Raw genomic sequence first — 27,568 nt, forward strand, 5'->3', positions numbered from 1 at the left:
AACTTGTGTATACTTACCAGTGTGAGTTCGCTGATGCGCTTTTAGATGTGAAGACTTAGTATACACTTTCTTACACCCACTGTATTGGCACTTGTGGATTCTTCTCTTATTATCTGGAACCAGGTCAATATGACAGTGAGACTCAGGTGAAGGATTACTTGTTAATATTCGAGGCCGTAATGTTGATGTTTTGTCTTGAAGAATCGAGGTCTTTGTGGGCACAGAGAGTTGTAAAGTAGCACTAACGCTCAAATTTTGAGATATACGTCGTTTTATTGCGACCTCTGATGAATTTCCTATTTTAGTTAGAAGTTTAACAGAAATTCCGTCTTCACCTGACACAGATAACAAAGACTTCTTTTTCAAAGTGTGAAATTTATTTGTAAGTTCAGAGGCGGTAACATCACATTCTGCAGTTTTCCACATGATGGAGCTACACATTGTATTATCGGAGGTGTGGTCACTGATGTCCACATCTGAAACACTAAGCCTATCTTCCCCTCCACTACTATTCCCACCATCAGTGTTACAATTTCTACTTTCTTTAGTAGAACTAAAAGTAATTAGATGATCGGATATAGAGTCGCATGAAGACGACTCTCTGTCGTTTGTTATTGTAAGCAAGTTTAAAGGTCCTTGTATCCCCTCATTCTCTAGCTGTTTACAGGGGTATATTTTAGGTTCATCCCTCAGGTACCGTTCCATTTCGAGGACCGTCTGGAAAATATAAATAAAATATGTATGTTGAAAATCAAGCCATTGTATTATATGCTACAGTTACGACAGAAAGTGTTCGTACCCCTGAGTCGTGAGTAGTTTTTTCCTCATAACTTAAAAATTATCACGATTAGGATAATGAAAGTATGGTACATTATAAATATTATACTAACACACATCTACATAATTTTTTTATGTAAATTAAACGACAATTAAACTGTTTATAAACAAATAACCAAAAATAGGAGGAGCAGAAAGTGTTTGTGCGTCTACTTTAATGGTCAGTTGTGTAGAATCACTTGGCGCAATCTCTCCTCATAGCCCTCCATGATTGTTTGACAGTACTCGACTGGTATTTTCTTCCATTCTTTTTTACAGAAGGCCTCCAACTCTTGCAAGTTTTTCGGATGACGCTGATGAACCCTGGTCTTCAATTCATGCCAAACGTTTTCAATTAGGTTGAGATCGGGTGACTGCGATGGCCACTCCAGAACTCTTATATGGTTCCTCTGCAACCAGGATTGCACATATTTCGATGTGTGTTTAGGATCATTGTCGTGCTGGAAGATCCAACGACGCCGAAGCCGCAAGTTCGAGCATCATTCTCGATATAAGGGTCTAATATATCAACGTACTCTTCTTTTGTCATGATTCCGTTGACGCGGTGAAGGTTGCCTACAGCTGAAGGAACCCCATAGCATGATCGAGCCACCTCCGTGTTTAACTGTATGGACGGTGTTTTTTGGAAGATTTTGTTCCTCCTTCTTATGGAAATATATCGAACATTATTGTGGACGAAAAGCTCGATTTTAGTCTTGTCTGATCAAAGAATACTCTTCCAATAGGTAAAGGGTTTATCTACATGTTTTATTGCATACCTCAATCGTGCTTCTAAATGAACAGGCTTTAAATATGGAGTTCTATGAGGGCGGCATGCTTTGAACCAAGAAGAGCGTAACATGTTCGTAACTGTAGAGGTGCTTACTTCAACCCCAGTTTCCCTTACCAGTTCCTGTATGTCATTATGTGTTAACCGAGGTTTCCTACTAACTTCTCTGAGAACCTAATCTCTTGGTTATCACTGGAATTTTGATGGGGCATCTGGAACGAGGGAGGTTAGCAGTTGATTCTGTAAGCTTAAACTTGGAATTATGCTTTGAACAGTAGAATTCAGCACATTAAGTTGTGTAGCAATATTGGAAAGAGACACACGAGACTTGTATTTAACAATAATTCGGTTTTTTAAATCACTGGACAGTTGTTTCCTGTTCGCCATGATGACCAAGCAGATAATGACGGAGACGGCGCTAAATTGTCGGAAGTAAATTTTTTGCCGGCTAAATTCCAATAATTATGAACCCAGTGTCTAGTTTCGGGAATGGTATAATGTAGTTTATTCGCCAAACTAAACAACGTTGTTACGGGAATATCAGTTTTTTTTTCACACATTCTGAACTGTACGAACACTTTCTGCACCTCCTATTTTTGGTTATTTGTTTATAAACAGTTTATTTGTCGTTTAATTTACATAAAACATTATGTAAATGTGTGTTAGTATAATATTTATAATACATACCATGCTCCTATTATCCTACTCGCATTCATTTTTAAGTTATGAGCAAAAAACCACTTGGGACGCGGGAGTACGAACACTTTCTGTCGTAACTGTACATAAATCATAAATGCATCTCGACATTTTTACACCAAATAACATTATATCTCGATCTGATACTGTTTCCACTTGCTTCAGGACAAAAATGAAGCAATAAAATGTCTTCGATGTGGGTGATTTAAAGACATAAACTCTCTTTTATTTATCATAACACAACTTGTGTAATCTACTTCATGTACACTAAATCATAAACTATTCAAAAAATAACAGCATATTTTATTATAAGAGAAGCTATACCAAATATGAGAGATATAGTTTTTATTACACTATATTCTTTCTAAGAAAGGTGGAGATAGAGTGACTACATGCATAGCATGAGGAATATTTTCTTTGATAAAACCATCCATTTGATGTAAGCCATGTTATATCACGTTCGTTACATACTCTTTCAACTGAATAACTTATACACTCATCATAAGTTTAACGCTCAATGTCTTGAAATATAATACCTTCAATGACACTTATGTAATTTATTTACTTTAATATCATAATATATTACTGAATTTAGTTCAGACGTTAAAAGTATTTAATTTCTGAAAGTATTATAATCTTATGTTTTAACAACGGCTTTTCCATAAAGAATAATATTATATAAAATAATTTTTCACACTTCTCACAGTCAAATAAATTTCCATTTGCCCTCAGCCTCCCACTGTAATTTATATTTCTTTTTAAAAAATAATAGTTATTTATGATGCAAACTGTCACTAAGCATGTGTTCGTTCCATAAGCTGACTTATCAAATTAAAATAAATCTAACATTTTTTCGTGAGGGATGATAAAAGAAAGTATTGCAAATAGCATACATATCTTTCAAATAGTTATTATGGACATATATATGCAGTATGTGGTTTTGAGCATATAAATAACTTTAATTCTCTTTGCACGCTCCGTGAAGTTAATGGTTTTAAGTAAAACGACCTTGATATAGGATTCTAATATTCTACCATCCTCCAAAGACGCCCTTACCTATTTATTGCTGTGTAATAGAATGAATACCCATATTACGTGAAAATTACATTATTATGTGTATTATTGCAATGTTACTAACTTCATTACATAAGTGTGAACTCTCCGCTGCTGTCAGCAATTTCTTTACAAGTTGTCAAAGAAAAAAAAGAGGAAAATTGGACAAAACGAAAAATAGGCCCATTCTGGCCATAAAGTGTACTGTAACCTTTTCGTGTAGCAATTTGGTATTTTCAACTGAATGGAACCTTATGCTACTCACGGGCTAAAATTTCCGGTCAGTCTCCACGGCTGTGGCATAGCCACCCTTATAAAACTTTTCTGACCATAGGTATAGAAAATCAGTCAGCAGTATCATCACCTAAAAGTAGCGCGATTGACTGTCGCTTTTGTAACACACCCACAGCTGTAAGTTGGAGGATATTCAGAGCTGCATATCACTAATCATAACTTTTAACCATTCCATCAGCAGCCTAGTACGCCAACCACTTTCCCATGAAAAAACACATAAGCAGTAAATTTTTGTAAGATAAAAGAAAGTTTGATTTCACCAAGTGGAATCGTTTTAGATTCACATAAATGGTGCAGTGTTTGTTCATATCCAAAAACTGTAATATTTCATTCGAATTCTTAATAAATACTTATCGCGTATATTCTAAATGTAATTGTAAATTTCAGAACCACCAGCCATAAATTTATATAAATCTATAACTTGGCATTTTTGTTTTAAATATAACTTAATATGTGTGTTAGAGAGAAAAATTTGGCTATTTTTAGTTAAAATAACACTTAAGACCGATTAATCCGCAATGGATTATCAGTAACTTTACGAACTCACAATGTTAAAGTCCTAGGTTTGATCCATGTGGTGGACAGAGCGCAGATAGCCCACTGTGTATATTAAAAGATATAAGTATGCAATACTCCGGCTGAAAGTATCAAAATAATCTGTGTAGGTTTCTTTTGTAAGCAAACATAATATTGGGTTGTCAGCCGAGGCTATATGTGTAAGCATTTCTCCATACGCTTCTGGAAGATAACAACGATTTCTCATGGTCAAACTTCACATCGTAGTTCCAATTTCAGAAATAAAGGTCACAAAGCAAATGAAGCATTAAAATTTAAAAATAGAAATCAGTAAGAGGTTCCATAAGAGTTATTTTCATGCGAACAAATTTATGAATACAACTCATTTTTCCGTTTCCTATTTTCAATCATTGAAAAAATTTCGGTTATAAGCTATTGCGAAGTTAAAGGTTCAGATAATACTACATAAGAATTATTTATTTTTTAAGCTGTATTGTAAACTTCGATGTGATTATACAGTTTCTCGTGTAAAGGTTCTCTGTTTGGTGATTTTCTGACTTTTGTTTTTCTTTAGAACCACCAAGACTTGCACATATTTATGTGTTATCATTTCTACATGAAGAAAAGAAGAAATATTGTAACGCATTTCAGTGCTGTCATTATACAATACCTCAACTTAAAAGTATTATTAATTTTATAAACAGATCCCAATTATTGCAAGCTTATACTTCTAAAATTCGGGATTTAATCCCTACTGGAAACATATTGTGAAGTTTATACTAAGAAAACAACAACTTTGTAAACCAAAATATCACAAGTTTAACAACAGAAGTTCTGCTAACTCTGTATGAATAGCTTTGTTCAACAAATTAAACGTATATTATTTGCAATTACTCATTACAGTATTTTTAGTAATACTGGATTTAAAACGGAACAATTTTCTACTCTTGTAAGTTAAGAAAGGTTTAGAGTATATATTTGTGTGTGTAAGTGGACTGGTAATTTACAAAAGAGCATTTATACGTGTGGTAGAATATATGGTACCACGCTGTGTGATTGACTTGGTACTTCATTACTGAAAATAACAAACGGATTGAATCTCGGCCATATAAACAATTAGGTGCACTAACCTCTTTAATGTAACACATAAATACTCATGGACATCTATGAACACTTGCATATTCATTAAAAATGCTGTAAGAATTATATGTGGTGTAAATAAAGCAGAGCTACTAATAAGAGAAAAAAGAAGCTATTTCTGGGTATAAAATTCAATAGAGATAAGTATAAGCTTGGATGATATTGAAATCAGTATGTTTCTAGTAACATACAAACATTATATCTTTATTTCTCTTACTCTGAGAAATTATAATTTTACGTATTAAAGACTGTCATGTGCTAAACATTTTGGTGATAGTACTTGTAATATTGGTTAGATAAATACAACTGTTTCAAAACGAAAACGTCTTTCTCACACAGCTTACTCTAATAATGTAAAATGTAGTTTGAAGAAGTAGCTTTGAGTTTACGTTTTGTTAAATTATTTTACTTAAAAGGTTCAGACTAGAAATAATGTCATCCATTTTTGTGCTTTGTTTGCAGGTTTCTACAAGGCAAATGTGCTCTTTTATGATACTTGAAAATCCCTGAGGTATAAATGAAGTTCTATAAAAACGAACACCCGAACACAAGCGAGGAGAGAATAGTTCTTGGTTTAGATACTTTTCTAACGGGATACTTTTATCGCAAGCTCAAACTGGAATTTATGACTTCATATAAACATAATGTGTAATAGTTTGCTTTGTGAGAGCTGGGAAATCTACATTTAACGGGTGTTTATAATGAGCTCATATACGTTACACTCTGTGTCTAAAACAGCTCCGGTCGTAGGGTTCTAGAAGCACATCTCAACTAAAGACCTGAAGCTTTAGAAATAGCTGTGGCTTTTGTGGATAATGTAGTGTTTATGGTTATTGAACTATGAGATTAACATAAAGTATCTGTTTTTAAAGTGAGAAGGTTATAAATAACGAGATATGGTAAAACTACTTGTTATAAATAACGAGATATGGTAAAACTAATTGTTATAAATAACGAGATATGGTAAAACTAATTGTTATAAATAACGAGATATGGTAAAATAACTTGTTATATATAGTGGGTGAAATGTTACTCCTTTTCGCCTGCTACTAATAGTACAGAAGGATTTAAGATTGTGTGGGCCCAGGAGCTAATAATTTTTGTGGGTCCTACATCCCATGCAATTTTACATAGAATAAATTATCAATAGGCCTCCATTAAAACCATGGGCTCTGGAGCTGAGCCCCCTCTCGCCCCTACCTAAATACGTCACAAGTTCTCTTTGTCCCCTGTGTGCTGAATATTTTTTGCTAATAGTAGTAACAGCAGGTAGAGCAAGTTGCGAGGTTTTGGCTTCACGTTTATGGAAGTCGATGAAATTGGACGATTTGCGCACCATCATTAATATTTCATAACAAGAAAAAAACAACAAGTGTAAAGCTCCACAGTGGGCTGCCTGTCTCCACAGTCTGGAATTAAACTAATAGTAGATAATATCCACAGAAATTCGAATATTTTAACTTTTATTTCATGCCATACGGTAAATATGAAGGTCCATAATGTTAAAATTCAGGTTTCAATAAACACGGTAGGCAGAGAACAGATAGCCTATTCTGTAGCTTCGCAACAAAATATTCTTTTATTTTTTACAGCGTGAGATGTGTTTTGAATCACAATCACTGCCCATAACTTAGCATATAAAACACCACTAAACAAGATAAATAAAGACTTGGAAATTTAAAAGTCTGCAAATAAGGACCTTAAAAAATAAGCAAACAAGGATGGAGATACTGTAAACATTATTTACTCAAACTACAAATCTCGTTTATGACTCCACCAAATTTAATTTAAGGTAAAAGTATGAAACCAAAATTGATGTTTGTAGTTTGGGTAAATATTATAGTATATCCACCCTTGCCTTCTTTTTTTCTCAGTTTCATCTTTGCAGGCTCTTAAATTCCAGAGTTTTGTTTATCTTGTTTAAAGCACGTTTAATTGTTTTCACACCTCACGGTCGCAAAGAGTTTGTTTTGAATATCGCGTAAAGCTACATCAGGTATCTTCGCTAGCCACCCCTAATTTAGCAATGTAAGACTAGAGGGAATGCAGTTAGTCATCACCACCCATCGCTAATTCTAGGGATACTCTTTTACCAACGAATAGTGAGATTCTCTATTACTTTATAGCTGAGAGAGTAAGAATGTTTATTGTGAGGGGGATTCGAACCCACGTTCCTCAGGTTAGGAGTGGATCGCCCTAACCACTTGACCATGCCGGGCCATTTGTATTTCAGAAAGAAAAAGTGTTGTTAAGAAAATTTTGTACTTGATACTGTAAGTGGTTAAAAAAGCACGAGACATAGGGTAAACTGGCCAAATTCAGATAATTGCAGACTTTTAATAACATTAATAAATAGTAAACAAATGTTATGTGAAACGAAACCTGTATGCAGTTAATAATTAGCATAAATCTTAACAATGTTGTGCTTAATGTTGCATCACAATAAGACAGGTAACAATTTCATCACCTAATCATTTCCTGCAAACTTAGTATGGGTTTCTAGTGGTCGAATTTTAGGTCTTCATAGACTCGGGAGGTTCAGGTTCAAAATAAACCTCTTATTCCTCCTTTTCTATTTTATATACTTCCAAATGCTATATGTGAATTCAAGAATTCGGAGCATACATACTGTGATTTGCACACTTATTTAAACTACAAATGCTCTGTGGTATACAAAATCTGAATTACCTGTTAGATTTAGTTGGGCTTTAGTCCCCCTCAGAGACAGCGAAAAATCTACCGATTAACAACCCTAAATTCAGGGGGTTGATTTTCCTCGATGGACACAGCAAATAGCCCGATGTGGCTTTGTTATAAAAAAAAACACACAAAACAAGATGGGCTTTAATTTTTTAATATCATGTATAGATTTGGATTTTAAGCTAAAACTGTGTAAATGATTTTTTGTATTGTTAACAGAAGTGTGTGTGTGTGTGTGTGTTTCTTATAGAAAAGCCACATCGGGCTATGTGCCGAGCCCACCAAGGGGAATCGAATCCCTGATTTTAGCGTTGTAAATCTGTAGACTTATCGCTGTACTGGCGGGTGCAGATATAGAAGAACTGAATTATTGTGGAATGCGTTTTTGCTATAGTCTGTAGTAGTTCAATTCTGTCTTGATGGTTTTGAGGATTTTTGTGCACTAATAAATTCAAAAAATGTATGTTTTGTGGCTTTAGATATGGGATTGTTCTTTATATTTGTTTGTAGGTTAACTAGTGTTTCATATCTTGTATGTTACTGGTATCGGTCTTAAGAAACGATTATTAGGGTATTTAATGTACCTCCTGTCTGTTGCATGGTGCTGCCGACGAGGCTATTATATAAATACTCTCTTAACTAAGAGTCTCACAAAAGACGAGTAAATAACGCTGTGATCTGAGTTATTTTCAGGCTTCTTGTGATCTGACAACATACGTATACATCACTACACAAATGTTATACTTTGCCAGTAAAAATTAAAAACGCATAACTTGCCTCTCTTGTAAAACCTTAAGAGAAATATGAGTTGTTTTAGTTGTGAGTTATACTCTTAGTTCATTTAACTCCTTTTTTTTTTTTTCCATATAGATCCGCAAAATGATCATGGTTCATCTGACACAGTGAAACAATACTTTACTGGTAATATGTATTATTTGTTCTTCTTTGGTTCTTGCAAGACATGTTGAACCTAGATTGTTCGACTTTTCCTTTTTAACATACGTAAGCACTACCTGTCAACAACACTTAATGTTAAAGGTGTTATCGGTTGTGCTAATATGAAACGACAATGGTTTAGAATTGCTACTTGTCACTCATAATAGAATTCGTTTCGAAGGTTTCAGTACGATTGTGTTTTTATCATATATGTTCATGTTTTATATTCAGACGTGTGTTTCGAAAATTTTACCATTTGTTAATTGGCAGACTCCGTTTTTTAGATGCGTTATATGCAGATTTATTTTCTTACAATTGTTAGTTGTGGAGTTTTGTATTTCGATATTCTCTGTGTATTTTTTTCACAGCAGCAATTTTAATATTTCATAAACTCTCATATATTTTTCCCTCAACACTTACTATATTCGTAATTTTTAATATATATTTTTTAAATATTTTTGTTCTTTGTACTACTTGCACCCAATTTTGAATAATGAGTTGATTTTGTTGGTTGTTTGTTTTTGAATTTCGTGCAAAGCTATTCGAAGGCTAACTGCGCTAGCCGTCCCTAATTTAGGAATGTAAGACTAGAGGGAAGGCAGCTAGTCATCCCCACCCACCGCCAACTCTTGGGCAACTCTATCTTTTACTAACGAATAGTGAGATTGACCATCACATTATATCGCTCCCACGGCTGAAATGGCGAGCATGATTGGTGCGACGTGGATTCGAACCCGCAACCCTACGATTACGAGTCCAACGGCTTAACCCAACTAGCCATGCTGGACCTTGATTTTGTTTCTTCTCAGAACGACAAAAACTAAATGAAGGCACACAAATACTTTTGTCTTTTAAGAGATGTTATCTAGGAGCTTTAAAGACGAGGAACAATCGTTTAATTTAATTTCAAACTATTCACTTTTATTTTGAAGCATGTACAGTTATGTGAAAAAAATTAGGACACCCTATAAAAGCCTGTATATTTTTGTAACAATTTTGGATAAATGGATATTTAATCTCAATTGTAACAATACTGAGAGATTAAAGTAATATAACTGAACAATTAAAACTGAAGAAAAGATTTTTCAATATCTTCTGTAAATGTAATTCTACAAAAATGCATATTCTAACTGAGGAAAAAGTTAGGACACACCCACATTTATTCCCACTTAAAATAGCTCAACTCACACACAGATGTACCAACCACACCAGCATTGTGAATGAGGCTTGCCCTATTTAAACCTCAGACATTTAGTTTAGTGTGCTCCTGACTGTTGAAGTGAGAGTGAGCACCATGGTGGGAGCAAAAGAGCTGTCTGAGGCTTTCAGAAAGAAAATTGTAGCAGCTTATGAGTCTAGTAAGGAATTTAAAAAGATCCCCAAAAGATTTTGAAATCAGCCATTTCACTGTCCGGAAAATAGTCAACAAGTGGAAGGCTTTGAAAACAACTGTCAACATGCCCAGGTCTGGTCGTCCAAGCAAGTTCACCCCGAGAGCAGACCGCTAGATGCTTAAAGAGGTCTCCAAAAACCCTAACATGTCATCACGGGATCTACAGCAGGCTCTGGCTACTGTTGTGATTTGAAAATGCATGCCTCTACAATCAGAAAGAGACTGCACAAGTTAAGTTAGCATGAGAGGTGTGCAAGGAGGAAACATTTGCTCTCTAAGAGAAACATCAAGGCCGGACTGAAATTTGCCAGAGATAATGTAGACAAAGGCCAGGCTTTCTGGAATAATGTTCTTTGGACAGATGAGTCCAAAATTGAATTATTTGGACACCAAATACAGCATTCCAGGAAACGAACCTCATACCATCTGTGCAGCATGGAGGTGGAAGTGTTATGATTTGGGGCTGCTTTGCTGCAGCAGGACCTGGACAGCTCACAATCATAGAATCCACAATGAATTCTACCGTGTATCAGAGGGTGTTTGAGGATCATGTGAGACCATCTGTAAGAAAAGTGAAGCTGAAGCGGACCTGGACCCTGCAACACGACAATGACCCAAAACATACCAGTAAATCCACCAAGAACTGGCTGAAAACTAAGAAATGGAAAGTTCTGGAATGGCCGAGTCAAATCCCAGATCTTAATCCCATTAAGATGCTGTGGGGTGACCTGTAACGGGCTGTACATGCAACAAACCCCTCAAACATCTCACAGCTGAGAGAATTCTGCATTGAGGAATGGGGCAAACTTTCTTCAGACCGATGTCAAAGACTGGTAGATGGCTGCAAGAAGCGGCTTACTGCAGTTATTTCAACCAAAGGGGGTAACACTACCTATTAGGGGTGGGGTGTCCTAACTTTCTCCTCACTTAGAATATGCATTTTTGTAGAATTACATTTATAGAAAATCTTGAAAAGTTTTTCTTCAGTTTTAATTGTTTAGTTATATTTCTATAATCTTTCAGTATTGTTAAAATTGAGATTAAATATCTATATATCCAAAAATGTTACAAAAACACACAGGCTTTCATAGGGTGTCCTAATTTTTTCACATAACTGTATAACAAAGTAGCATGTGCAATAACGAGTATAAAATTAGTAACTCGTTGTAGGTAGTAAATACCTGGGGGCATCATAATGTTACAGTCAATCCCACTATTCGTGGGTAAGAAAGAGTAGCCCAAAAGTTGGCGTGGGTGGGGATGACTAGCTCCCTTCCCTCTAGTCTTACACTACAAAATTAGGGACGTCTAGCGCAAATAGCCCTCGATTAGCTTTGCGCGAAATTCAAAACAAAGTTAATAACATTTTTAATGGCATTCGATAACAATTGAGATTAGGTTAGTATTTCATGTAATTACGAATGCCATAGAAAACAGCAATGGGTCATTCATTACATGGAATGTAGCAGTGGGATACGTGCTACTAATATAAGTGCTAAAACTTTAAGCTCAACAGACTTAAACACAACAGCACTAGATCGTAAGTTTAGTACTAATACATGCAAAACCAATACACCCATTTCTGACTGAATTCATCTTACAGTCTTAATTTTATAAGAACTGGAACAGTAACTCATGATATTCGTTCCTGTAAGATCGCGATATATTGTCTTGCCGGCTCTTTTCCCATTTTGATTCTGTTAGCTACCAAATTGATAATCCTCTGCCATCTACTAAAACTTTGGGTAGAATTTCACCTTTTTTTTATGATTGAAAAAAACAAATTTTCAAATGCCTGAAATGTCTCGATTTTTATCGTTGATGTATAAATTTCTCTTAGAATTAGAGCGTGAATAGCAAAGACAGCCATTTTGATTTTCACGAGGTTGAATAAATACCATTATAACAGATATATATCGAAAAAAACAACAACAACGCAGGTAAAATGGCAGGAACTGTCTACACTAGTGTGACACTTATGGAAAATGTCTTGGAATTTAATGTACGAAGTGGAACAGATGGGGAAAAAAGACGATGTTTCGAGAAACTTCTGTCTTTCGTCTTCAGATCTTGGGAAAAAAGTACAATGTTTTTAAAGGCGTTTCTGTCGTCTTCAGATTAGTCCTTTAAGACCTTCTCTACTAGTTTCACGCTACTCAATTCACCTTCGTTTGTTTATCGTGAAAACTCCATTTAAGTCCTATAAAATAGTTATATAGTTGTCAATTTGTATTGCAATATATACGTATTAATTCAAACAGTAATAGGTTCTAATTTATAGCTTAATACCAGATGGTAGTTAAAAGCCATGCTGGATTTTATGTGCTTTGTTATATCTTAAAACTATTAACTATTTTCTTGAATATATGGAAAGTTCCATATGGGAAGAAGGTTACAGTGCTAAATATTCGGTGGTGTTTTGAAATTCAAAACTGCATGCACAGACGAACGTCAGAAGAACGTAATATCGTGATGCTATGATTTCATTAAGTTTACTTTATTAAAAGTTTCATTATAATATTTGTTTATGGATTTTACAATGCACATTTTCATTATATATCGCAACTGTTATTCTAGATAAAATATTAAATTATGAACATGGTACTTTTAAAATGCTAAGCTTTTTCTTTTCTCAAAGAGAGGGTCTTAAAGAAAGAAATATCATTTTTTATAAATAATAAGGCCCGGCATATCCAGGTGGGTTAAGGCGTTTGACTCGTAATCCAAGGGTCGCGGATTCGAATTCCCGTCACACAAACATGCTCGCCCTTTCAGCCGTGGGGGCGTTATAATGTGACAGTCAATCCCACTATTCGTAGATAAAAGAGTAGCCATAGAGTTGACGGTGGGTGGTTATGACTAGCTGTCTTCTCTCTAGTCTCACACTGCTAAATTAGGGACGGCTAGTGTAGATAGCCCTCGTGTAGTTTTGAGCGAAATTCAAAACAAACAACATAAAAAATATATTTAAATATTTTGATATTTCGAACGCACTGGGATTGTGAATTTCTTAACTGTAAAGTAGATTATAATAACAAGATATTATTCACGATTATTAATTATTCTTATGGATTGTGACATACTGAAGTGAAATAGCTAACATATGTTCATTGTATTGAATTCATATTAAAACTATCACCTCTTCAAAGTAAACTCAAGAACTTAAAATGCTAAAATGTGGGGTCTCATCCACCGCTATGGACATACAGTAAATATGCGAAATATGCCATTGAACAGCTTTGCGCTTACAACATCTTAAAAACAAACAAACAAACAGCAGTCAATGAAAGCTACACATTAAGTTTAGTTTATCTCTAATAATGATGCTCTTAATATTAATTTTACAGATTCATCATCTAAAACTAACTCAGGGATTTATGATGTATCATCCACTGTACTGCGGCTAAAGCGTGCTTTATGGCTGAATCTGCATATATAAAATACAATATATGAATAATTATATTTTCTGCCTCCTAGTTCAATCAATCAGATTATAGGCTTCTATAATTTTGTTTTGTGGAAGATAGCAAGTAGACGGCATTAGTTTTGAACATTACAAATTATTTTCTATTTTTCTAAAACGATTATAATATAACAATGTTTAATTTATTGATAATATGATGTGTTATCATCGGATAGAAAAATATTTTTAATAGTTAAGGAGAGATAGGAAATGAAAAAGGAGTGTTTGCTTGAAAAGAAATATAGGTGCTGTTTGAAGTAACCATAATAAACCTACTTATAACATAATTTAGATATTAGTATGTAAGTTTCACCACTGTAGAAAATGTCCATGATATTTTACACCGAAATAAATATTATTGTATTTCTAGAGTGATTTCGCTGTACTTCTCAACTTACGGTTTTTTTTTATTTAACATTCAAAGACAAAAAGGGAACGTTTAGTTCATCTAGATTTTAGACCGTCTTATACATTAAATTAAAGTACACAGTAAAGACAATGTCTGAAAATTAGCACTTATCATTGAAATATTTATCAAACTTTTCTTTAAATCCCTTTAATATACCTGCCTTATATACCTCCGCACATCAAAAGCCAATCATAACTGGAGAAGACTCCAACCCTGTCAGAATTTATATTTGTATCCACTACTCTTACCATACTTACAATTACGTAAGAAAAAAGTATTATGCTAAAACACTATCAATTTCCTTAACAATTTTATACAACTCCATCAGATCCCCTCTAACTTTTTTTCCCAAACAATGTCAGTGATCTTAACTTCTTGTCATATGATATTTCCATCCGAGGTATGATCCTAGTAGCTCTCCTTTGAACCTTATCCAACATTTTACTTTTCTTTCTGTGACCTAGCCAATAACCTATACAATGACATTATAACCTCTTTAGAGCTGTATTCGATATTTCTGTAGATAAAACCCTAAAATTATATTTGTCTTAGTACTAGTAACAGCACATTGTTGGTGACGCAGAACACCGAGATATTTTACATCCATGATATTAGTTCCACAACTTATGCCCATTAAAACTGCATTTATAATTCAAGTTGTTGTATTCCTCATGTATTACAATGTATTTGTTAAAGTTAAAAGTCATCAATATTTATTCACCCAACTCGCTCAATACTTGAAATCCTTTTGAGTATGTATGTGTTTTCTTATAGCACAGAGGGGAATCGAACCCCTGAATTTAGTGTTGTGAATCCGTAAACTTACCCCTGTACTGGCAGGGGGCATCCTTTTGCGAGGCATGGCATCTTTCTCATAGCCAAAACTTTAATATCGTCATCAAAGTTATATAATATATTGACCAGTTATCATTACATCTTACCATAAATTTTATCTCGTTTTGTATGGCAAATTTCTCAGGCCATTTCCACGTGTTTTACCTGTAACCACGTTCAATAACTTTAGCAGTTCAGATGGATAAATGTTACATAGAGAGAAATCAATAGCTTTATTTGATCTTACAACAAGGTTTGAAAATCAAGGTTTATCAAGTTAACATTATATTGCCAATAGTAATCTCATATTACGCAACTACTGAATGTGCAGTGTCTTGTAAAAGTATTTACCCCATGCAAAGTTTCTACATTTTGTTATCATCTGAGTTTGCAATCATAAAACTTTCAAATTGGACTTTATATTTAGAATCTATTTCAAATGAGGAAGCTAAAAACACATATAATATAAGATCGATTTTCAAAGAAAATTATAATGTTCTGAATTGCACAACTATTCATTCCTTTTGCTAAGGCAACCTTAAATCTGTAAAGGTGGAAAAAATTAGTCTGACAGGTCACAACATTAGTGTAATGGTCTCTGACTGTGTATAATCAAAATGGCTTGAGTTGATATAAAAGTAAATGCGTATGTTCAAGCCACAACTCACATAGTGATACAACAAACTAACCATGAAGATCAAGGAGAGTTATAAACAAGTCAGGGATAACGTGCTAGATAAGCACAGATCAGGAGAAGGTAACAAGAAAATTTCAAAGTCGCTGATTAACCCCTTGAATACGATGAAGCCCATCATTAAGTGGAATGTGCTTCATACTAACAAGTCACCACCCAGATCATTCCGCCTTTCCAAACTAAGCGATTGAGCAAGCAGAAAACTGTAAAGCAAAAAAGTTGCTTTGAAGGATTTTCAATGTTCGATGTTGAGATGGGAGTCTATGTTCATACATCAACAATACCCCTGTTTATACATAAATTGGGCCATTAATGAGAAATAATCATCTTTAATCTCATATGTAGTTTACGACAAACCATGCAAATGACACTGCATATGTAAAAAAATTATGGTCATACGAGACAAAAATTGAATATTTTGTTTTAATTTAAAAATTTAACGTCATGGCTCAAACCCAATACAAGCACATCATCCAGTCAACAGAGTTCCAGCTGTCAAGCATGATGATGGTAGCATCATGTTATGGGGATGCTTCTCATCAGCACAGACTGGGAAGTTTGTCAGGATTGAGGGAAAGGTGGATGGTGCTAAGTACCGGCGAGTTCTATAGGAAAACCTGCTTCAGTCAACTAAGATTCTAAAACTGGTTTGAAAAATCACATTTTATCAGGACGATAACCCAAACCACAAGGTCAAAGTCACAATGGAGTGGTTTCAAAAGAAAAAAGTGAATATTCTGGAGTGGCCCAGACAAAGTTCTGATTTAAATCCAATAGAAACTTTATAAGGAGACTTGAAAATTGCAATTCAAAACGATCCCTAACGAACTTGTCAGAACCAGAACAATTTTGTCAGAAAGAATGGGAAAATATTACGCTGTCCTATTATGTAGAGCTGCTAAAGTCCTATTCAAAAATACTCACAGCAGCAACTGCTGCGAAAGGTGCTTCCCGCCAAGTAGTGACATAGGAGGCTGGATACCTATGCAATCAGTAAATTTCAATTTACATATTTTCTTTGCAGGTTTTGCTGACAATTAACTCCTTCACATATAACAGTTTTCAATTTGATCATTAGAGATTTAATAAAAACAACTTCGCTAACAAATTGTTTAAATTATTTGTATTTCATCAAAATGTGACATTAGTGGTAAGGGTGAATATATTTGCAATACACTGTAGGTGAAACAATAAAGTTTTAAACGTTAACTGTTAGTTAGAATATAGACATGTTAAACCTCAATTTCAAATTAACTAGTATTGTGTAACTTATAAAATATTTCAGCCTATCAAACTGATTCTCTCTCCTGTCAGTAAAAATTAATGAATAATTTCACTTGCTTGTGACAATTCAGTCCTATTTCTTATCAAACTTACAGGACAAACTGACCTTTACATCATATTAACACTTGATTAAAAATTTTAATTTCTTGATAATGAAAGTTTTTATAGCAATACACACTCAAAATAAAAAAGTGAAAATTAGTTAATCTTTGAGTGATAGGAAAGAGGATAATTAATAATCAGGTTGACCTATTTTTGATCATTTGTTAATTTAGTCATTGCTCAAGCGAGTTAACACATGATCACGCCAATTTTAAGCCAGGATGGTTATTATGATTCTGGTACCACTATATAATGCATATAATTGTGTGAACCACTCAAATTAAAGGATGTATTTGTTGTAAATTAAGTTTCTAGACGACAGGGTGAGAATGTTGTGGCTTTCTTTATTTCAATATTTAGTCACTTCGAGTTTGATTATTATTTTTCTTCTGGTTTCCATTTAAATCTAGACTAAAAATACACTTGATAGCGTTTCTTCTCTCACTTAAGATTAAAAATATACTCGCATTTTGTAAAGTGAGCTATGAATCAGGTTCCTACTTTCTCCAGAAAATTTTCACTCTAGCGAATTAGGCGTTTCCAGTTACTATCATGGTATTACAAAGAAGACTATTTGAGCCACACCTTTAAAAGATGTCACAGTGATGACCAGTTTTGTAAAATAACCAAAATGTAATATTCAAGTATAATCAAGTTGAATATGTCGAAGTATTTATAGTTACATGAAGATGCATGCAGAGAGGTTTTCGAGTAGTCACTATAACAGTAAAAGAAAGATAGTTCTTACATTAAATGCTATGATGTAACAGTATTAGTCTATTTCGAAAGATCAAATTTGAAATAATTTAGACTTAAACATATTTCAAACAATTGAAATATTTTTCATAAATAAGGGTTTTGTGAAACGAAAATAACCGGCATTTTTCAAACTTATTAAAAGATTTTCATAACAAGATTATTTTGTTTAGAAGGTATGTTTGTAACTCTTCTGTTACTAAGATATCAAACAAGAATGTTTTAAGTGCGATTTTCCTGACTGCTTAGATAGGTATATTTGTGATGTGGGTGAGAGAGATTAATTTGTAATTAATGATTATAAAACGAAACATAAAACAAAATTACTATATAACAAACAGATGTGACGTATCTTCTAACGCATAAGCAGTGGGCGTATTATGTATTCATATCCATAATGAAGCTTAATATTTTCATAAATATCTCCGTATTACATGATAAAAGAAATGATTTACAAGGTAATTAAATACATTTAGTAATTATTCTTAGAAGCAGATAAAATGAAAGTATATCTGAAGATTTTCTAACTCGATAGGTATGAGAATAATAAACGAAAGGATAAACAATAAAGGTATTCCGTGATGACGAGAAACCCACTTGTAGTAAAAATGTATCACAGAACGGCTCATATGGATATTAAAATGTTTACCAAAATAAAGCAGAGAACAATGTTCTTAAGTCATTTTCAGGTTAACTTTTGTTAACATTGGTCTCTGCTTTATTTTGGTAAAAGTGTTAATACCCATATCAGCCGTCCTGAGATACAATTGAAGTATTCATACAACAATGACACACAGTGTTCTTCGAATTAAAACATTTTTTATCTCTTTAAGTGAATATCATATATTTTTAAATAAGCGAGAACAGATCATTATCCCATAACCTAACTTGCAAAATCAACCCGAATATACTTATTTATTGCAAAAACGAGTTCTAATAAATAAAGTTTACAGAAACTATGGCAACCAAACACTTACATTATTAACGTTGTAAGCAAACTGAGAATTTATCAGTGTAGACACTGAGAAGTTTGGAACTGTCGTTTTACTTGTTAATGCTAAAATGAGAATAACAAGTTAAAACGCTACATTAGAATAACATCGATTTCTATAACTATTTCTATATATTGTTGTAAAATATATGTTGTGGTATCGTTGGAAAAATACTGAATAAAAATAGATATATAATAGCAAAATGTAACATTTAAAAGTAACAGAAAACTAACATGGAGATTAGTGTGTCTACCATGGAATATTTTCTCTTTATTTGGAGTTACAACAATAAAATACAGGCTTCGATGCCATAAAGTGGATAGAGTGCAGGTAAACCACTGTGTAGCTTTGTATTAAGAGAACAGAGCCTACTTTTTATTTAAGAGACACTGTTCTACCGTTTCAACATGAAGATATTTGATAAGCACGAAAGATCGTATTATCTAGTTTTTGTTGGCTCGTTTCGATTTTATTAGAATTTCTATTTATGGCAAACTGTTATGGTTGTTTGCTTGCATCCATACTTTTGAATTATTGGCCAGAGGAGGGACACCCAGTCAACAGTATCCAACCACTCACCATCCACACTAAAGGACTGACTGTTAGTTTCACAACATTCACAGTTTAATGTAAGGGAATATTTTATAACATAGCACGAATTTTAACTTGAATCATCCGCTTCGAAATAACAGAACTCTACTACAAGGAGAACCCGCGTCCTAGCTTGTGTAGTTTTTCAATGAAAAAATAAAACATAGACATACTATAAAATTAACGGCAATTTTTCAGTATTTTCAAGTAGCTTATTTAGTTAAGACGCTTTGTTTTATTATAACTGCATGAAATGCAATTTGTTAATAGCTAAGTAAAAGCTATAACAACGTCCAAAAAGAATTTTTATAATCAACTTACATAAAACTGAGAAAAAATAATATACACACTGTAAAGATATATAATGTATTACTTTAATTAAAAAAAAATGTCTTATTTAAACTTTATCTTAATTTCAAGAAACTAAAGTATTTAAATGTGCGTGTAATTATTGTTTCGGGTATGTGTTTCCTGTCGTCTCAGTTGAACATTATAATCGTGAAAGGTATCAAATGCAATAAAAGTTGTGAAAATAAAGTACAGTGAAAAGTAATAAGAAAAACAAAGAGCATTAATATGTAAAGATAATGGCTGAAATGCCTTTCTTTCATAAGAATTTGTAAATATAACTATAAAGTGCAAAGAATAAAATGTCATTTGTATAAATTCCTGGATATGAGATGATACAAATGACTACTTGAAAGATAGGACAGAAAGTCGAATAAAGTATTAGATAAATGCTTTATCATCTCCTTTCCCCAGTTGGATCAATAGTGTTCAAAATTATAATGTTAGAATTTGGGATTCAATTCTTCTTAGTGAATAAAACAAATAGAGCCCATTTTGTAACTTTACACTCAAAACAATAAATGAATTCTTAGATGGCGCTATATAAAAAGAGAATACGTAAGAAAGCTAATTTGTTGTAATATAGTAGATATTTAAATGTTATTTGGTTTTATTATTTTTATCTTTAGAAATTAGAGTTGAATAAGAAAACAGTAACTAGAATGGGAATTAAAATAGTAAGTATAAGCTATTAAGTTAAATTTTAGTATTGTAACGTGTAGTTTAACGTTAAATTAGGTTTAGTATCCCAAACGGTATTTTAGGTTTAATTATAATTCAACTTGCAAGGAGATTGCAAAACAAATTAAAAACATTGTTTTATTCAATAAATACAGTTTAAAACTAGTTAATTTTCAAACTTAGGCTAAACAGTCTTAACAACAGGCTACTGGTATTTAACAACAGTAACGAGTATTTATTTTAATTTACAAATAATACAATGGTTAAGACTAAATCGAGCGTTAAACGTTCCCAGTTTGTTAAGTGCGATAGATGCAAAGAATGTTTTTTTTTTTAGAAACTCTGGACTACTATGCACTTTTATGAAAGCTAGTAGGGAGGACGTTTAATTTATATGTGTAGAGTTTGTAGGTTGGAGGAAAACTTTGAGGTTATCCTAACTTAAGTGGAGAAAAGTATAAACTGTGAGAGTTAACAGTAAGACTTCAAGAGGAGCTTAACATTTTACATGCAAGGGAGACATCAACTAAAATTAACAATGACATTAAGGAAATTAGAAAGGGTAGATTTAGGGTTAAAAAAGCGATTTTAATTGCAAAGACCCTACTTTGTAAAGCAATAGATTTCAGCCTTTGGCTTATGTAGACGAGGAACTATCTGAGAGGATGAAAACAAAAGGAAATAGAAATGATATAGATTACGAACTTAAAGAGGTAGTAGTCATAAGTGATTCTTTGACACGGCATGTGGATAGAATAGTTTGTGGGGTAAACTAGGGAGGAAAGAGTTAAATTATTCTATCATGGGGAACACACAGGTGGTAAGCAAAACTGATGGAACAAGAGATGTCATGAAGGGGACTGGCAACGATGTAGTTTTTGTTGTGCACATTGAAGCTAACAATATAAGGAAGAGTATGTCAGAGGAGCTAACTAATAAGTACAAGAGGTTTATAAAATCACTTAATGATAAAGGACATAAAGTAATTATGTTAGATATACTGCCAAGAGTTAACTAGGGCTAAATGCTAGGCTGAAATTAATATATAAGAATGATCAGGTTGGCTGGTTGGACACAGAAGAGGAAAAGGAAACTTTTTGTAATGGATGGTTTACACTTAAATAAAAAAAGGTCTTGCATGTTTACAAGAGCTATTAACTCATTTGTAAGAGAAATTTTAAACGAGAACTAGGTAGTGGTGAGGGCAAAGACAAACTAAATGAAAGAAATCAGTGATGTCGAGAAACCCACTTGTTGAGAAACGTTGTTCGCTCTTCTATGTAAAATATTTTCTCAACCCAAACGAGCCGTTTTTGCATATAAATGAAAGAAAGTTGAGATGTAGAGGAAAGTTTAGTATACAAAATCAATACAAAAGTAGTTATAAAAATGGGTTTAAATATTACTATTGTAATGCTAGAAGCATAAGAAATAAAACAGATAACTTTAAAAAACAGAATATTTTGATATAACGGGAATAACTGAAACATAGTTAAATGTAGGTGTTTTTTATCACAAAAAGATATTTGAAGTACGTGGTCATAGGCTACTTAATAGAGACAGGATAGAAAAGAGAGGGAAAGCAGTGGTTCCATACGTAAAATGTGAGTTTCATCCTGTTGAAGTTGAGAATATTAAGGATAATAATAAGGAGATTGAATTAATTCGGATTTCTGTTAGTGGATATCAAGGGGATAATCTCTTAGTAGGAATTTGTTACAGATCACCAGATGAAACTGACGGAATTAAGGAGGGACTTTAAAGTAAAATTAAGATTTCAGTTTCTAATGAAATCATAATTATGGGTGATTTTAGTTTCAGAAATATTGATTGGAAAATGTTAAAGTCAAATCATGAGGGAAAAAGATTTCTAGAAACTGTTCCGATATGGATTTCTTAAACAATTGGTCGTAGAACATTTTAAAAATAATGCTATTTTATACTTATTGTTAATTTCTAATATAGAAATTACTGAGGGGGTAGAAATATTGGGGAACTGCTAGGTACAACTGATCATTGCTGTATTGAGTTTGATGTTTTGTTGCATATGAAAATCAGGAATAATGATATTTTTATTGCAAATTTAAAAAAAGTAGATTTTGAAAGAATGCAACAAGAATTATCTGTTGTAAATTGGGCAGCTGAGCTATTTAGAGACGTAGAGAAAATGTGGATTTTTTTAAAGAAAATGTTTTTCAATATTCAAAGCAAATATATTCTTTAGAGAAACAAAAACTAAAGCTGCAAGTAAAAAAAAAAAACAGGTTGGTTTACATGGGATATTATTGATAAAATTAAAGAAAAAATCACAGATTTTAAGAACTTTAAAGTGACTGTTCTTACAGAAGACAGAAGATTATAAAAGGTCAAGAAAGTTAGTCAAATAGAAAATTAGAATATCAATAAAGCTGTACGAAAAACAATTTCGCTGAAAACATAAAATTAACAGTAAGGATTTTAAAAAGTACATTAGGGGTAAACAAAGTGTTAGAATTGGGATATAAACCTTGAAGGATGATAAAGAATGGTTTGTATCTAATGATTATGAAGTGTCTAGGTAATTAAATTAAGGTTTTTCTTCAGGTTTTACTAATAAAGACTTATGCAATATTTCTCATCTTGAGCAACTGATAGATGAAAGCAAAGTTGAACAAGACAGTTGAATAATTCTGAAATTGTTAAAATGAAATTGAAAAGTTCAAAGAATGATAGGACTCCTGGGTCAGATAATATTTCTCCGGGGATTTTAAAGCGGTCTAGGATTGGATGTGTAAACCACTTGTCATAGTTTTTTGTAAGTTCTTGAATAATGATCTAAGAGATTGGAAATTAGCTAACGTCACTCCTATTATCAAAGGAAGTAATAGAAAGTCTTCTAGTAATTATATGTCTAGTGGTCTTAATCAATTGTTGGAAAAAGTTAAGACTATTAAAAGATGCTTTGTAAAGCAATTTAACAAAGTTTAGACAAACTGGATAAATGTTGAAAGTGGTGTACTTCAGGACTCAGTGTCAGAGCCATTGCTCTGTTTGAGTTGAATTAATGACGTAGATGAAGGAATGGTCAATAAATTACATAAATTTGCTGATGATATCAAAGTCTTTGGTATTGCTGTGTGAAAAGGATGCTGCGGCTTCACAAAAGGATTTATATCATTTAGTAAATTGAGCAAATAAGTGACAAATGAGTGTTAATTATAATAAATGCAAGATATTGCATGTTGGGTTTCATAAGTTAATTATAAATAAAAGTGGATGGGAATAACCTTAACAGTATCATGAAAGAAAAGGATCGAAGTGTAATCCATTCCATAAGCCTACACAATAAAATTATAGCTTCTTTTGATTTGCATTTCGATGTTGTGGAGGCAGTAAATTTGAATAAGTTTAAAAGAAAGCTTGATAGATACATGAATGATACCTTTTTGGCTTTAATTTTTTTTTTTTTTTTAGTTTGGTATAGAGGATAAGACAGCCGAGATGGATTATGCACGAGGACCCTTACTGTCCTTATACAATATGTTATGTTATCCAGTCATCACAGAACTTACTACAAAAATTTATCATCAGAAATATGAATAATTTTAACACATAGGCTAAGCTTAGTAAAGAACAGCGTTAGTGACTTCAGTTAAGTAGGGGGGTTTAGTTTTTAAAAAAACATCATTAAAACATTCACTCTTCTTAACGTGATTAACGAATCCATGTCCCAAATGTAGGGATTATTACCAATAAAATGTTATATCGATGACATATATGCTGCAGAACACATTTGATGATTTATTTCCTAAACTTTGGTTTACAGATCTTAGTGGTTAATAAGTGTAGTTTTTTCAGCACAGTCATCTTAATTAGAATAAACATAAAGTGGACGTATATATCTACGGGCAATGTAATTTAAATAATACAACGCATCGATCTTGTAATGAAAATTTATGGCTGGTAGCGTTCTCATGGTACCTGTAATTTCTAAAGCACTAATCGTAGCTCTTTCAAGAAGAAAAATTAAAATTAATTATAATATCCTTTTTACCATTATGAAACCAGTAATTCTTCATAAACGAAATTACCAATATAAGTGATCTAAAAACTGCAAGAGAAATATAGTGATTTAAATGAGCACATAAAAGCAGGAAACATCTTAAAATCTGCTTAGATTAGAAAGGATTCATTATATGGTATGGGAGCACGAAGATAAAAAAATTAAATAACTAGTTATTTACTGAAACTAACTAGACACAGTTTCGCTTAGATTATTTAAATGCAAGATACTTGCTAAAACACAATCTAAATTATTTCGTATTATTTATCCTGATCAAAAGAATTTGTTTGAAGAATTCACGTGTTGTGATGATAATTTTTTAAACAGTTAAAATAGTTTCAAATCAAATAAATATATCAACGTTCACGATATTTTTAAAAGATCAAGTAAGCAAATACGTTAGTTTAAGTAAAGGCATAAAATTCTCACTATGAGTCGAGGTATATAGTAAATACCCTCTAAAAATAAAATGTCAGATGCTGCAAGTACTTATATAAACTTTTTTGCGCTCTTTTATGTTGATTAAGTGTATTTTTTGGTCTAAAGTGAGTGTTTCAATCCTTAATAGGTTGAACTAGTATGCTTTGGGATTTAATGGGTTAAAACGGGAAGAAATAAATATAAGCAAAAGTAACAATGAATTTTACATTATTGGAATATTCCTAAACAAAGTATCATTATTTATTTTACGGCTCAAACGGTGTGAGTTTAAAAAAGCAATTATTGATGTTTGATTTAATACATATAAAGCTTGATCAATAAAGTAGTGAGACCTAAAATTGGTTGTATTAAAACGTAATGTTAACTATACTCTTTGACAGATTTTAGAAAAGTGTTTCAATAAACTCTCCCAGTGGGTCAGTTGTTCGGTTCCCGTGATGGAAAAGAGCGAAATTAAAAAAAAAAAAAGTTAAATGAATGTTCAATGTTCATTTCGTAATACAACCTGTACATCAAGTGATTCATTACCTTTCAGATGTCTGTGTCTTCCAAAAGCGTGTTTTACGACTAGTTTTTTATTTTAAACTAAATGTTATGTTTTATTAGTAGGGCAAACTACAGTCGCCTTGTAAAGTAATGAAGAAAACTAGAAAATATATAAATCCGGGCTATATCGTCATATACTCACACAACGTTTACTATAATTTAAAAGACCCTCATGGACGATATTCTATAGAACTGATGATTAAGTCTTTTCTCACATGTGAAGAGAATACTTCACATTCTTCTGACAGTCTTTATACATCAAACACTGTTAATTTGTAATGCAATTTGAAATCCTAAATATATACATGCAGCTTTTAATTACACTCAACACGTTGAATTTCATTTATATAAATATTTCTCCAGTGAAGTAAAGCTAATAAAAAACACAATAAGTATGAATTACACAATTTTTTATATGAGTAGTATATTGTTAAACATTATAGTTGCATCTAGCTTTACGTGTATTTCATTGTCTTGATTTCAGTTTGTTATTCACATTGTATCCTAACTTTCACTGATAATATGTACATTGTCATTCCGGCAGCACGGTTAACGTTGTTTAACCTGTGTAAACTGTCATGCATGATCTGTCAAACTAAAGAATAAATTTTGACTAGATTTATAACGTAATCTTTATGAAATACCATTGTACTGAGGTGATGTCAAAGTTTGCTTTTAAACAACAGTTAAACCGTCATGAGATTTTCTCATACACTGATCTTGCTCATGATAGGAAAAGTAAGTTATAATGACGTTAGACAGTTCATTTCTCTGACTGTAAGGTTTTTATGTGCCGTCAAACATAATATTCTAATATATGTAAATATATACTTATCATATTAAATGATTATAGATTTTTTTTTATCATGCGTAAAGTTTACTGGAAAATTGTTAATTTTCAAACTTTGAAGTAATCGTAATTTGTGTGGCATGTATACAATACATAATCTAATTTGGTGCTATATCGGATATTTAAATCAATATGGTAAAACAATATAAAACTGCATATGCATACATAACTAATAGAAGCAAATAAATAAAGACAGAAATAACACATTCAAGTACAAACGCATTATTTTGCAGCAATATTCATAGAAAACTATTATAATGATGCATTTTCAGCTTACATTTTATCATTTGTTTAGTTTCTGTTAAAATAATAATCAGTAGATGAAATAAAACTCTCATATGGTAACAGTTAACAAAACACTTTTTTTAATCACAGTTCCAGCGCTGTCTTTATAAATGACTAAAGTATTCAAAGGCGACGACAATCCTCCAGAAGGTTTTTTTTTTTTACCATCTGACTAGTATTATTGCCCAGACAGCAGACGAAATCGATATTATACAAATCTAAATATACATGTTAAACATGACTAACCAAATGGAGACTTTAGCTCACGATTTCACCCCTCCGCAATCAGTGGGTATTAAGAAAACTTCGAAGAATCATATGCCCGATAAGTGAAACTTTGTTTAAAGTGACATTCAGTGCTGTGTTTAAAATTCGACCCAATCGATTTGGTTTTAAGAGGCTTTTGAATTTTCAGGATGTTTTTGAATTATGCGTATATTTTTCATAAACAGAAAAGCAAACGGAATTTACTAATAATGCGTACTAGAACTATTTAACTGAAACCATTTTCATCGTTTTATAATGGTGGAACGCTCGTTACTCACTGGCTGAATATTTATTCTAGTTAGCTATGGTGTCTGTAATGTGCGAAATGTCTTGCGAATTTAAAATACCATAATTCTTACTTTAAAATGTTATGTATTTCCATGTGTTATATCATTTTAAACATTTAAGGAAGTTGTTTGTTTGTTTTGAATTTCGCGCAAAGCTACTCGAGGGCTATCTGCGATAGCCGCCCCCTAATTTAGCAGTGTAAGACTAGAGGGAAGGCAGCTAGTCATCATCACCCACCGCCAACTCTTGGGCTACTCTTTGACCCACAAATAGTGGAATTGACCGTCACAATTATAACGCCCCCACGGTTGAAAGGGCGAGCATGTTTGGTAAGACCGGGATTCGAACCCGCGACTCTCGG

The 27,568-nt window shown here is 32.8% G+C and overlaps 1 protein-coding gene across 1 annotated transcript in view; it reads right to left on the reverse strand.

The window, feature by feature from the left end:
• The window catches only part of LOC143234987 (Krueppel-like factor 6), a 178,566-nt gene that overhangs the window by 22,018 nt on the left and 128,980 nt on the right, over positions 1-27,568 (reverse strand). Inside the window, exon 2 of the mRNA XM_076472682.1 lies at positions 18-717. Within this exon, the coding sequence (XP_076328797.1) occupies positions 18-717 (700 nt within the window). The remainder of the gene's footprint in view (positions 1-17; positions 718-27,568) is intronic.

This window comes from Tachypleus tridentatus, chromosome 12 (assembly GCF_004210375.1).
Source record: "Tachypleus tridentatus isolate NWPU-2018 chromosome 12, ASM421037v1, whole genome shotgun sequence".
NCBI classification, from domain to species: domain Eukaryota; kingdom Metazoa; phylum Arthropoda; class Merostomata; order Xiphosura; family Limulidae; genus Tachypleus; species Tachypleus tridentatus.